The following is a 14,842-nucleotide window of genomic DNA, read 5'->3' as shown; positions in this document are numbered from 1 at the left end:
GCACGCTTGATCTTTCCAAAAGATTTGTCTGTGATGTGTTCTCTGTGGGGCTGCCCAGGAAGGCAACTTGGTCCAAAATGCAGTAGCCAGAGCTCAGCAAACGCCCGTTTTTAAACAGTTATCATCATCATCATCATTATATTGATTCCCCCCTCTGACTGGCTTTCAACACAGATAAAATACAAAAGCTAATCACCGAATCATAATTAAATTCAAATAGCGTTAAAAACACACACAAAACCCAAATCTATTGAAATACAGATGATAAAAACAGCAGAGCATTATAAAATCCCTTTCCTTTTTTAAAAAACAACAACCAGTTCCCAAAGGTGTGTCAGAATAAAAGAGTCTTTGTCCATCAGCAGAAGGACAGTTGCCAGTTTGTTTCCAAGCCCAATTCAAGGACCTCACATTAGTGTCTAAAGCCCCGAAAGGCCCCCAGATATCTGAAATACCTTCTCCTTCCCTACAGACACTTTTAGGTGCCTTCTTGGTAGTTCCACTACCCTCAGAAGTTTGGGGGTGACAGCTGGACAAGGGCCTTCTCTGTGGCAGCCCCTCAGTTGTGGAAATCTCTCCCGACTACCATGTGTCTGGCACATTCATTGCATGGCTTTCACACTAAGCTGAAGATGCACCTCTTTACCCAGCCTTTGGCCACCTGAGAGAAAGAGATTTTAGGACCCACCCCATTTTTTTGGATGGTAAATTGTTTTAATTGAGTTTAATGTTCTATTTTTATAATATTCTTTTTTTAAAAAAATCATTTTCTCATTTTGCAAATATTTTAACAAAAAGAAAAGAATATTTACACAATCCATCTACAATGCCACATCCTCCTCGACCCCCTCCCCACCTTTCTGTGGTTACCGTACTTATTTTATATCTTTTACCAATGCATATTGAATTCAAACTTATTTACTAATTTTCCTTTTGTATCCCCTTTAAGTTATTCTTACTGCACCTTTTTATGTGAATCCTGCTAATGTTCTAAGTTGTTTACATCTTCAAATAGTCCATACATTTCCCCCATTCTGTATTAAAAAGTCTCTCTTCTTGGTTTCTTATTCTCCAGGTAAGTTTTGCCATTTCAGCGCAGTCCATAAATTTTAGTTGCCAATCTTCCTTCATTGGACTTGTTTCTTCTTTCCATCTCTGGGCGTAAATCATTCGAGCAGCCATAGCAGAGTACATAAATAGGGGTTTTTTTCTGTTCTTTGGGTACCTCTTCACCAATTCTACCTAAAAGAAAAGCTTCTGGTTTTTTTTTAAAGTTATCTTTAGCATTTTTCCCAACTCATTATAGATCATTTCCCAGAAAGATTTAGCTACCTTACATGACTCTATTTTTATAATGTTCTGATCTGTCCTGGGACGCTGAAGTGAAGGGCAGGTAAGAAATGCAATGAGATGATGATGATGATGCCACAAAAAAGCCAAAATCAAATTCTCACTTGACCGTGAAGCTCACTGGGTGACCTTGGCAGGCCAGTCACTGTCTCTCTCAGACTAACCTTCCTCACCGGGTTGTTGTTGAGATTAAATGTAGAGGGGGAGAACTCTGTACGCCTCCTTGAGCTCCTTGGAGAAAATTGGAGGGCTACAAGTGCATGAATTTTTAAAAAATAAATTCATCAAATCATAGAACCTTAGAGTTAGAAGGGACCCTAAGCATCATCAAGTCCACCCCGCTACCAGGCACATAGCTGTCAACATTTCCCTTTTTTAAGGGGAAATTCCCTTATTCCAAATAGGATTCCTTGCAAGAAAAGGGAAAAGTTGACAGCTATGACCAGCCAGGAATCACAGCTGAATAATGGGCAATGGTGGGAGGATGAAACCATGAGTATTCCTGACTAACTCTGTCCCCCATGTTCTTTGCTTTGTCTGTTACGGCAGGTATTCCGAAGAGGAGATCCGTCAGAAAGTGGGGACCTTCCGGCAAATGCTGATGGAAAAAGAGGGTGTTCTCACCCGCGAGGACCAACATGGGCGGCAAATGTGAGTAGGAAGGGATGGCATGTACCAATTGCTTGCCTGGCCAATGTGAATACACCTGTTGTTATATATATCTGTATAGGTGCTGGGATCCTGATTGCAAACTCTGCCTGTTTTCATATCTCCCTCCTGGTTTCCAGTGTGCCTGAGCCAACAGAGCCTAGTTTCCCCTGAACTCCTTGCATTTAGAAAACTAACATGTCAGGGCAAAGGATTTCCCCCCCCAAAAAAAACTCCTTGCATGTAGAAAACTAGAATGTTGGGTTTGAAAGCTTCCAGGTCAGGCAACCCAGCGGCTCATTTTCACTGTCCTTGCAGACTGCTTTCCCCCTGCCCTCGAACACAGCAAGGTGCAGCCAAGCTGGTTGGTTCCCTTCCTGATGGACTGATTGCCCTCACGGACCATGGCTTGGCCTCCCTGCCCCCACTTGAGAGGCCCTCTCCATCAGTAACGCTTCTGAGCTTTCCCAGGATTGATAGTGACTTAGCTGGCGTGCCGGCAAAGCGCATATTATAATCCATTAGCCAGCACTGGGGGAGGGCATAGAAGAAACCAGGTCAGTGAAGAGGACAGGAATAGAGCTTGCTGATTCATTGCACAGGAAGGCCTCGTTTGGGTGGGGGAACTGGGGAGCACGGGGAACTTGGGCAAAAGGTAGAGCAACTTGTGCGGTCCAGGGTATCGTATCACTTTAACCATACCTTCCAACTTTTTCCAATGCAAAACCGGGATATGTAGTTTCCGGGTTGTGCTGCTGGGAGAGTCATATGCCCTACACCTTGCTCTCGCCCCAAAAATGTGCATTTGGGGTGAGTTCTTGTGTGGTGCCCAAAAACCGGGTAACCCAGTCAGACGGGTGGCATTTAAATAAATATTAGTATTACAAAATTATGCATGGCATAGATAAAGTGGATAGAGGAAATGTTTTTCTCGCTCTCTGAAAACACTATTTCTCATGAAGCTGAATGTTGAATGGCTGTCTTAAGACAACTTCTTCTTTGGCAATCACTCATAGCTGAGTGTCTTCCATAAACACGGTTTTAACAATGAGTCTGTAAGTGACTGTGGAGGCCAGTTCTGGATCCACATGTCCTTCCATAGTGGGGACATTGGTTTCCGGGGGGAGTTGATCACGGTGTGGATTTGCCAAGCGTGCCTTCCTCTTAGCACGTAGTTGAACTATGGAACTCACTTCCCCAGGAGGCAGTGATGGTCTCTGTAATAAATGGAAATCTGCCCTTATTCCCTTATGGGGGACACAAGAGCCCTTATAGAGTCCTTTGCAGGTTCTCCATTGGTCGGAGAAAAGAATAGAGGCCAACCAGAGAATATTGAGAAGCAAAGCAGCTAGTAAGCCTGATCTTTATTGAACTGTTGCAACAGGGTGCCCCCTTCACACGCAGGAGGAGGACCCAGAACCCAGGTGTGCCCGCCCTTATATAGACATTTTAAATTGCCCGCTTTGGAGTCCAAGACCACCCCCAGAAACATTATACATACATCACAGAAGGGGTGTAGCTCAAGACCACCCCCCAGACACTTCATACCTACAACACAGAAAGGGCGGTCTACAACAGAAATCTAAGTGTGTCGTTTATCTCCTGTCTGGCAGATTACCTGTTAATGCTTACTTAATTGGGGAGCCTGGCCAGTCTTTTGTAGTGACAAATACTTAGTTCCTGAGCCAGGTCACAGGCTCACCCTATTCATACACAGATATACCCTTAAGACAGGTTTTGTGAATGAAAAGACAATGGGGAGGCTTTTCCATTTTCCTTTGACCTTGCAGAGAAAACATTTGGTCAGCTTGGGAACCAAAATGGCTCCAGGGCTGCCCTCCTGTGCTGCCTCAGACATGTGGCCCATACATTTATATACGTGTTTGCCTGGCAAATCCATGAACATTTATTATATATATTTAAGACCTTTTTTTTTATTTCATCACCAACTTGGATGGCATTAAAAGAGAATTGGATAAATTCATGGAGGAGACAGCTATCAGTGTCTACTAGCCACGATGGCTCTGCTCTGTCTCCACAGTTGGAGGCAGTAATGTTCCCTGTAATCATCTGGTTGGCTATTGTCAGAACAGGATGTTTGGACTAGATGGGCCATTGGCCTGATCCAGCAGGCCCTTCTTATGTTCATCTTTCCACATTTTTTCTGGATTGGGTTAGGGAACTCACTCAATAATCGATTAGTTTGTTGCAGCCCCAGCAAAACCGTATCGTGGAAAAACATGGGAGTCCCATGCCCTCTGCCTTTGTGTGTCTGCCTTTGCAAAATCGTAAGCGCTTATAAATATCAAGGCTGGCAAATGGTTTTGAGGAACTGACTCACTCCTCTTTTGCCTGGCATCCCCAGGGAAAAAGCTGAAAGGGGGGAATTATAAGGGGAGGCCACAACAGCCTGCAGACACAGCCCAGGAAGCATAAATCTCTGTCGCTAAGGGAGCTTAACCCAATTACAAACCAAGTGAATAATTGGCTGCTTTAAGGGAAATGAACCCCAGGATGTTTTGGCTCAGAAAATACAACAGAGACATCAGTGGGCTGGAGAAGCAGGGAAGGAAGCATGGCTGTCACGGAGAAGCCTATTTGTGGGTTTTGCCTGTGGTAACTGGAGTGCAAATTAGATGGCTGTGAATAGCACATGTTGGGGCTCGAAGGGGGGGGGCTTTATAAATGGCAGCAGGGTAAATGTACACCCATTCAGAGTGAGAGGGGACAAAATGCATTGCCCTCACTCTGAGTTGGCTTTGTGTTGTTCTCCCACACTCCAAACTCATAAGCTGCAAGGGGAAGTGATGCCATCGTGCTGGTTCCTATATTGCTCTGTGTTCCTTGCATAAGAAAAGGGTTGAGAGAGTGTGGATTTGCACATTGTGAAATAGAAATCAAGCCCTCGCACTGTGATTGGGGGAAAGGTCTGCTCAAGACTCTGTTTATTAAGACAAGGCATTGGAGAACACCCCCATCAGCCAGACTCTTCTCTGAGCTAATCAATAGGTCAAATTTTATAGGGATGATAAAGTTGTCACAACGTGGTTAATAAGAAACCACAATAAATTGGCTTTGCGGGGGGGGGGGGGGGCACAGGAAAACAACATCACAGGTCAAAAACCTGAAACATTCCATACTTCCTTCACTCTTTCACCTTTTCTCCCACTTTCAGGCTGACTCTCTCTTTCTTTTTATACTCTTGGAGTTTATCCGTATTTCCCTTTGTCTTGCTGTTTTCCCCTGGGGAAAACCGTTCTTTAGTGCTCAATTGGAGAAAACAGCAATTTCCCACAGATTGCTGTTTGTTCTGATGTAAGCTAAAGAGAGGTTTTTTCCTGGGAAGGGAGTGGGACAAGTGGGGGCGGTCCACCCTGGGTGTCATCATCAAGGGGGGTGACATTCATTCCCGTTGGCCACCCACGACTCTCGCCTGCCCTGAGCCATCAGGGGAAGGGGGGTAGTTGCACCGCTTTTCAGCGCTTCGTTTTGACAGCTCCGCACTCCCCGGCTGCTGGAGGAGGCAGGCAGGCAGGCAGGCAGGGAGAGGATGGGAATAATAATAATAATAATAATAATAATAATAATAATAATAATAATTTATTATTTATACCCCGCCCATCTGGCTGGGGTTCCCCAGTCACTCTGGGCAGCTTCCAACAGAATATTAAAATACAACAATCTATTAAACATTAAAAGCTTCCCTAAACAGGGCTGCCTTCAGATGTCTTCTAAAAGTCTGACAGTTGTTTTTCTCTTTGACATCTGGTGGGAGGCTGTTCCACAGGGCGCGTGCCACTACCAAGAAGGCCGTCTGCCTGGTTCCCTGTAACTTGGCTTCTCGCAGGGAGGGAACCACCAGAAGGCCCTCGGCGCTGGACCTCAGTGTCCGGGCAGAACGATGGGGGTGGAGACGCTCCTTCAGGTATTCTGGACTGAGGCCGTTTAGGGCTTTAAAGGTCAGCACCAAGGAGGCAGGCGAGCAAACAAGTGAAGGGTGGAGGAAAGGAGAGAAGCAGAAGCTCTATCAACTCAGGACCCAAACCCTGCAACCCCCCAAAAAGCTCAACAGCTTTGGTCAATCCATCCCTAAAAATGTTCAACAACCCCTGGCAATGACAATGGGTAGATCAAAGCCAAACTTTTTATACTGTGAGTAGGTTGCAGTCTCTTGGGAGTCCAACTAGATTTCAATGTGTTTGGGGGGGGATGACAATAAATTTTCCTCACTGGGTACCACCTAACCTTGCTACGCCACTGCTCAGGCCTATTCCAGGCCCTAATCCTTGCAGAGCCTGGATCCATATGCGCCACTTCTGCAACGTCCCCTCCTCCTTTTGTCTTTGGTACAGAGTGATCGAGAACCATCACATGGTGGATGGCGAAGAGTACATGATGCAGTATCCGGAGTACGGGAAGGGATGCCCTTTGCAGTGCGACTGCACCACCGACTGCTACCAAGACGACAGCAGTCACCGCGAATACAGGTGAGTCTCCCGTGGAGAACACAGGTCATTTCCCACGGTTACAAGAAGGGTCTCTGTGAAAAGGCAGGGGCACTTCTTCATCCTCTGATGGTGAGAAACAAACCCTTGGGCAGTACTGCCCCCTAGCTGATGTGGCATTACTTGGGGGGTTTCTAAGAGGCAAGCAGGAGGCAGGAGGACATAGAGGCCAGGGGGTGGCAGTGGGGGGATGCTAAGAAGTGAGGGGGCAGTAGTGGGGCACTGTAGGTGGGCTGCCCTGAACCCATTGATCGCTTATTTACCATTGACCAGTTTAGTGCCTAGAGCGAAACACCTTCCTCGCTTCGTATTTAAAGTTTTACTGCTCTTGATCACTTACAAAGCTATTTAATTTGCCACGTTGGTTTGTATTTACGGTTCCTGTCACAAGATAGCCAGTTATTGCAGATAGCCATTGATTTTTCTTATAAATTAGCTACCATAGGTCTGCGGTAAGCGAAGGTTTGTTCATGCTTGGTAAGGAGTTCTACATAAATAGCTCATGCTATAAATGTCCATCGCCCTTGCGTCTTTGTCAGTGAAGATATTTTTCATGCAACGTCTGGTGCCACTGGATCAGTTTTGTTGAATTAACCAGACAGAAGGTTTTGAGTGGATTTTAATTAAATGCTACTGTTCTGAAATTGTTGTTGCTGTTGTTGTTAATATGCCACCCATCTGACTGGGACGCCCCAGCCACTGGGCGGCAAACTGCAATTCTGAATGATGTTTTTAATAGGATAGGGAAAACTGAGGGTGAGATTATGGAACCAGTGGGGCTGTGCCCCAAAAATGTTTGAGAACCACTAAATTGGCTTACAGCAGGGTTCATCAACGTTGTGTCCTTCAGAGGTGGATGGACTACAACTCCCACCATCCCTGGCTCTTAGCAATGTCACCTGGGGGCTGATGGGAGTTGGAGTCTTATTAACTTATGGAGTGTCTTGTGTTGGTGACCCCTGTAAACCAGCAAGTGCCGATCCTAAAATCCTCTTCCTCCTCCTCTACAGGCTGAAGAGACGATCAAGCAGCTCCACCTCCCCCCCACCCAAGAAGAAAAAGAAAAAGAAATCAGGTCATCGCCGGAGCCGGTGAGTCACCCCCCAGTGGCGCTGATGTTGGGTTGGAAGGGCAAACAAGTGGATATGACCCGGGCCAGGGACTCTTCAATCCAGCCAGAATGCTGGGCTTTGAGCAAGTCCTAAACCAAGGATGTGGGGACCTTTGGCTCTCCAGATGTCACCGCTGCTACTGCAACAAATTTATTCATAGCCCTCTAAGCCGCAATCTGCAAAAATAAATAAATAACCCAAAACAGTTAAAAGGACAAAGACAACCAACACATTTGAAACAGGGCTGAAACCCAAACAAGTGGTAAAGACCAAGATGGCGTCATCTGTTTTTATTAAGTGCAGATAAAGGGGAAGCCTATCGTATCGCACCAGGAATGCTATTTCAGTTGGTTAGAGCGTGGTGTTGATAATGACAAGGTTGCAGGTTCGATCCCCACATATTTCCTGTGTTGCAGGCAGTTGGACTGGATGACCCTCAGAGATGCTTCCACCTCTTATGTTTCCATGTTTTAGATTTCTCCCAGGCCTTTGTGCAGCCCCCATTCCTGCCTGCAACATAACCCGCTGAACTCTGGGCTCAGCACACCTTCCCCGTGGTTGGCGTTGCCAGTTTCTTCTGCCTAACCCCCGGCACAGAGACACTTCTCGATGCTTCGCTGTGCCAGTATTCCATGCCTGACTCTGAAATGCATCCATTCCTGGGTGTACTAAGTGCGGAAAGGGGAGGGCGGGGGTCTCAGCCGTTCTTCGCCTCCAGTTCTCTCCCCCCCCAACCGTCCTGATTTCAGATCCCTCCGCTAATGATTTCCTCCTCAGAGCTCAGCTAACATTTTAATGAGTGTGGCTTTCTTAAACCAGGCCAGGGGGAAATGAAACTAATGAGGAAAGTAGCAGAAGGGGGGGGGGGAACCAGGCGAGAGCGGCGCTGTCTCCTCCCTTGAACCAGATGATGATGTATAGGTATAATGTATAGGTATATGTATAAATTCCCCATAGGGCTGAGAGGGTTCATCCCAGAGGACCACCCTATGGGGGCTCAATCAAAAATAAAAAATCCTTTGAAGCCTTAACCCAGGGGACAGAAGATTTGGAAGGTTGCCTGGGTAACTGGGCACAGGAAGTGATGTCACAGGGGGATTTGGGGGCCTTTGGCATGAGGCTTGGGATAGCTAAAGAGAAAGAAAACCATTTTGGCAGGCTTGCTAATGGCAGGCTGGGAGAGATCACAGCCTCCAGCATTTCTCCAGTGAGAATAGGGATGCCCTATTCAATAACAATAATACAGTAGTACCTCGGGTTACAGACGCTTCAGGTTACAGACTCTTCAGGTTACAGACTCCGCTAACCCAGAAATAGTAGCTCGGGTTAAGAACTTTGCTTCAGGATGAGAACAGAAATTGTGCCACGGCGCCGCGGCAGCGGGAGGCCCCATTAGCTAAAGTGGTGCTTCAGGTTAAGAACAGTTTCAGGTTAAGAACGGACCTCTGGAACAAATTAAGTTCTTAACCCGAGGTACCATAATAATAATGATGATGATGATGATGATGATGATGATGATGTTATTAGTTATACCTTGCCCATCTGACTGGGTTGCCACAGCCACTCCAGGCAGCTTCCAACATATATAAAAACATAATAAAACATTAAAAAACTTCCCTCTACAGGGCTGCCTTCAGATGGCTTCTAAAGGTTGTATCTCCTTGCCTTGGGGCGGGGGCATAGCTGTCAACTTTTCCCTTTTCTTCGGAATAAGGGAATTTCCCTTTAAAAAAAGGAAAACATTGACAGCTATGGCGGGGGGGGGGGGTGTCACATAACTCCATACCCCGCAACATTTCTCCAGTAAAAATAGGGACGTCCTAAGGAAAAGCGGGACATTCTGAGATCAAATCAGAAACCAGGACAGCTTCTGTAAATCTGGGACTGTCCTGGAAAATAGGGACACTTTGAGGGTCTGGGAGATGCCTTACATTTCAGTGCTGTGAAGAACAAGCCCCTCTTGAGATGACCATGCTGTAAGAACAGTACTTTGTAACAATACGTTACAAAGTCACCGTCAGTCTCCTCGCACGCTGCATTTCCTGCAAATACACTGTGCTCCCAAGTGGTTCCGCGCGTCGATAATTTACAGACAATCACTATAATTATAACGCAGTACGATAGAAAACGTTAGCAATTCAGCAGCGGCTGCTTATTTGATGCAGGGATGGGGAATGTGGCGGCCCTCCTTCAGGTGCATTTGGCTTCCCCTCCCGTCTGCCTCTGTCAGTGGTCAGGGATGATAGGAATTGTAGTCCGGCAATGGGTCCTGGAGGGCCACAGGCCTTCCTCTTGCCTCTTTCAGCCAAAAGGTGGGGAGGGCACCATGGCCAATGGTATCTAAAGCTGCTGAGATCAAGAAGCAGAAACAGAATCCCACTGCCCTCACCCCACTCTCAAGAGAGGTCATCCATTAGGGTGACTATGGCTAATTCAGTCCCCAAACCACACCTGAACCCAACTTGAGATGGATCCTGATCACATATATCCTCCAGGAACTCCTGGTATTAATAATAGCAACATACTACCCAGGATTACGCTGGTGGCACTGTGGGTTAAACCACAGAGCCTAGGACTTGCTGATCAGAAGGTCGGCGGTTCGAATCCCCACGACGGGGTGAGCTCCCGTTGCTCGGTCCCTGCTCCTGCCAACCTAGCAGGTCGAAAGCACGTCAAAGTACAAGTAGATAAATAGGTACCCCTCCGGCGGGAAGATAAACGGCTTTTCCAAGCGCTGCTCTGGTTCGCCAGAAGCGGCTTAGTCATGCTGGCCACATGACCCGGAAGCTGTACGTCGGCTCCCTCGGCCAATAAAGCAAGATGAGCGCCACAACCCCAGAGTCGGCCACGACTGGACCTAATGGTCAGGGGTCCCTTTACCTTTTACCCAGGATAACTCAGTCAGTAGAGCATGAGACTCTTAATCCCAGGTTCATGGGTTTGAACGCCACATTGGGCAAACGCATACCTGCATTTTAGGGGGTTGAACTAGATGGCCCTCGTGGCGCCTTCCAGCTCTACAGTTCTGTGATTCTATTATTATACCTCCATTAAGCAAATAAAAATAGCATATGCCAACCCACAAACCCCTCCCCAGAAATGTCTCAACAAGTGGGGCAGGGGAGAGGGGCATCAAATTGAAATCATTAAATTGTCGGCTGCATAAATGAAATGTTATGAATCGCTTTAAGAATTATTGGAAGGATGTCCTCATAGCAAAAGCGTGGTCTTAAGGGAACAAAGCAAGATTATATGGTGGTGTGAAAATTGCAGTATATGCATTTTATGCACACATTACCCAAGTGAATACATTTTGGCACACATTACTTGGCTGGAGAAGTGCATTGCAAAATTGGGAGAAGTGTGGATTTTGAAGGGTGTCTGTGTTTCGTTTGCATATTGTTTCCGGAAGTGTGGATTAAGTAAAGTTTGTCTTTAAATGTGAACTCAGTAGAGTCAGTCCCCCCTTTCTTACTACCACCCCATAACAGGTGGTGAAATTTAACAAGTTAAAAAAGTGGGGGTGATGACCACAGCAGATGCCATTCCTTAAATAATGAAATTGGAACATGTGAAATGGGGGGGGCTGCTACCTAGCATCGCCCCAACTCCCTGCTGGGGTGGGGCTTACCCATAATGCCACCTAAGTAGGGCTAAATTAAAGCAACAGACACATGAAACATAAAAAGGTTTGTGAAACACCCCCCCTTGCAAAATTGTATAAGTCTGAGAAATGTTGTTCTCTCTTGGGTTGTAGTGTGGATAAAACTGGAAAACCCTGAGCTCCTTGGAGGAAAAAAAGTGGGGGGGAGGTACAAATTTGGCAGATGGAACAAGAGTTCTCCAACCCCAAATCCCTGGCAATGCTTCTGAACCCCGCAAGTTCTGAACCCCTGCTTTCACCTCCACAGGGACTAGCAACTTGCTCAAGAAAGCTGAGATTCTTTGGGTGTCAAACTGAACCCTTTCTGTGTTTGCGCAGGGTCACACACACAGTCCTGATAGATGTGGCCTGTGTAATTTACTTACTGGTTTTAAAAATATGCCAGGTTAGGGGGGGCCACTAGGTGGCGCATCGGAAGATGGCTGACAATAACATCTCTCCGACCCACACGAGGTAATTTGGAGGCTATGATGGGGGTAATTAGCCTCCTTAACCCCCCCAGGATTGTGGGGGGGACGGCCCTTGCCTGCTGTGCCCTATACCACCCCCGAATTTGTGGGGGTGGGGGCACTAGGCACAAAGCCCTCCTGTGGGATTCCGGCACTCCTGGATGCCGTTCCTGATTCGCGCCGCTAGTTGCAAGCATCTTCAAAAGAAACAATTTGGACGAGATAAATTGCACATGCTTCAAGGAAAAAGGGGAGTAAAGACTGCTGACAGAAGAGATCTCTGATAACAAGACAAGAATAAAATATGAGAAGATACGTCAAGATACGGTATGACAAATGACTGAGGGGGGAGGGGGGAAAAAACCTGCCTTCCTTTTTCTTATGTGATTTAACAAAAATCCCCTCCCCTAATGAGTCAGAAACTAAGGACTTAAGCTGTGGATTTAAGGCTGTGTGGAGATAAACTTTCGAACCAAAGCAATGTTTCAAGATGAAGCTGGAAAGCTAAGAGTTTTGGAATGACGCAGTTAAAAATGCCGTCGCCATTTTGGGAGGCATTGTTGGAGCTCTTGGGTCTGGGAGGAGAAAGAGAGAAATAGAGTTGTTTACATATCGTGGACCAACTTCTCGGTGGGACTTAAGAGCAACAAATGCCAAATTTATGATTGAAAGAGCGATGCTATCTACGAAGGAGATATATGGAAACCATCTGGACTTAGTGGAGGAACGGGAAATCCACACAGGATTGTTATTTTGCTTATCGGCTTAAGGAGACTAACAGAAGAGATCGTAAAGGAAAAATAGAAATTATATGAGCAAGATATGATGTGGAAACACCAAGATAAGACTGGATAGAATTATGAATTTTGTCTGGACTGATTTGGACATTAACGCAGTAATAAGATGATCTGAATCCCGCTTTGGATCTTGAAGTATGGGTTCCCCCAACAAAATTTAAAAATTTGGCTTTGTAATTTGGAATTTATGTGATGTGATTTAATTTGATGTGATTGGCCAGTTAATAAAAATTATTTAAAAAATAAAAAAATAAAAATATGCCAGGTTAGACATTTGTTCGGCCCAATCCTGATTTCAGAAGTCTACCCTGTTCTCCAAACCATCCGCTCTTTTCAGAGAGACACTCCTTAACCTCTCCTTTGTCTGTTTCCTGTCTTGCAATCTCAGCAAAAAAAGGAAACCTGGATCTGAACGCAGGTGAGTGCCAACGGAATTTGCATCATCCACATGGTCTATTACCTATAATTTCCCATATATTTATAGAAACCCATCCAAGGTGTCTGTTTTTTTACGGCTTTCCCCACAAGGTTTCCCCAGCCACCCAAAAAGCAGTCCCATAAAGTAAGGGGGCTAATTTGTCTGGATGCCTTTAACCCTTGGATGGCTTCAAAAGAGAATTAGACAAATTCGTAGAGGGGCGGGCTCTGCCTCTACAGTTGAAGGCAGCCCAGCTTCTGCTTCCCAGTTGCTAGAAACCACAGGAGGGTAGAGGGATCTTGTGGTCAGGTCCTGCTTGCAGATTTCCCATATAAAGCATCTAGTTCAGGGGTCAGCAAACTTTTTCAGCAGGGGGCCAGTCCACTGTCCCTCAGGCCTTGTGGGGGACCGGACTATATTTTTAAATAAATAATAATGAATGAATTCCTGTGCCCCACAAATAACCCAGAGATGCATTTTAAATAAAAGGACACATTCTACTCATGTAAAAACACACTGATTCCTGGACCGTCTGCGGACCGGATTGAGAAGGCGATTGGGCCGGATCCGGCCCCCAGGCCTTAGTTTGCCTACACATGATCTAGTTGGCCTCTGTGAAAACAGGAAGCTGGACTAGATGGGTCATTGGCTTGATCCAGCAGGCTTTTCTTATGACATTCCCACATGCTGATTCAGCTCCATTTCCTCCTGACAAACTGACATAGTCCTTTTTCGCATTTCAGCGGGGATAGCTCTTCCCCGGTACGGAAGGAGAAGAAGAAGAAGACAGGGAAAAAGCATCGGAGAGACAGGTAAAGGACTCAGGGCTCCCCCTTTTCCTCTCCCCCTAACAATGGGAAGGTCCATAGCTCACTGGCAGAACATCTGCTTTTCACGCAGAAGGTGCCCCCGTTCAATCCCCAGGGGCATCTCTGGGGAGGGGTGGGGGAAGGCACTGAAAATCCTGCCAGCATCTCTTTGCATCTCAAATGCTTCACTAACAGAGCCAGAACCTGGCTTCCATTTTCTGGTCACGCTGGACTGTGACAGGATTTTGGAAAGTTGTATGGGTACTTCTGGGCAAGCAGCCAGTTCCAAAGCTGGCCAGTAGCACTGCCAGCTGGCCTAGGGATCTGGACCCTGGAGGCAATTGCCCTCAGGCTGGTAGGTAGAGGAGGCAGAGCAGCTGGGGGACTGGTGCAGCCTGTGCTGTCTGTCCCTCCATGGCTTATCTGGGCTGCCCATCCACCACTAGTCAGCATGCTGTAGTCACCAGTCAGCAGCGCCACCTCTTGACAGCCAAGCAAACTGCAGCATGACAACACCCTTCCATTTTTATTATATTCGATCCCCGACATCCCTGGCTTGGGCCCTAGGGCACCACTGCTGGTCGGTATAGACACTACTGGGCTAAGTGGTTCAGTAGTCTAACACAGCTTCCTTTGTTCTCATCTGTCTCTTCCACTAGACAATCTCCCGTTGATAGGAGAGTACATACTTTTTTTAAGCAAAAGGTCCCAGATCTGACCCACCTAGCATTTCCAGTTAAATGGAGGCCCCTGGATTGGAAGAGACCTTTCTTTTCAGGAAATTGAGATGTGCCACTGCCAGTCACAACAGGTTAGAACTGGGCTGAATGGACCAGAACTAACAGAGGCTATAGATTGTTGCAGCCTCCAGCTCCCATCAGCTCTGGCAGGATGCTGTGAATTGGAGTCCAGTGACATCAACAGGGCAACATGGCTGTGTTACATAGAGACAAGTTGCTGCAGGTTCCGTCAGTAAAGGCCATGGTTAATCTATCTGTTGTCTGCACAGCCCCACATTCTGGACTAAGATGGTCTGGATGAGCAGTTTATTTATTATTATTAAATTTATTGCTCACCCTTCATCAGCAGG

General features: G+C 46.5%; 1 protein-coding gene across 3 annotated transcripts in view; it reads left to right on the top strand.

The window, feature by feature from the left end:
• LOC310750065 (uncharacterized protein) overlaps positions 1-14,842 on the top strand; it is a 117,730-nt gene that overhangs the window by 65,135 nt on the left and 37,753 nt on the right. For all 3 annotated transcript variants that reach the window (XM_083587721.1, XM_083587719.1, XM_083587720.1), the window contains exons 4-8: positions 1,900-2,001; positions 6,351-6,485; positions 7,514-7,594; positions 12,914-12,943; positions 13,687-13,755. In XM_083587721.1, the coding sequence (XP_083443847.1) occupies positions 1,900-2,001; positions 6,351-6,485; positions 7,514-7,594; positions 12,914-12,943; positions 13,687-13,755 (417 nt within the window). The remainder of the gene's footprint in view (positions 1-1,899; positions 2,002-6,350; positions 6,486-7,513; positions 7,595-12,913; positions 12,944-13,686; positions 13,756-14,842) is intronic.

Source organism: Podarcis filfolensis (assembly GCF_964270895.1).
Source record: "Podarcis filfolensis genome assembly, chromosome: 15".
NCBI lineage: Eukaryota > Metazoa > Chordata > Lepidosauria > Squamata > Lacertidae > Podarcis > Podarcis filfolensis.
Note: the sequence above shows the minus strand (reverse complement) of the source record. Positions and strands in the feature narration are given on the sequence as shown.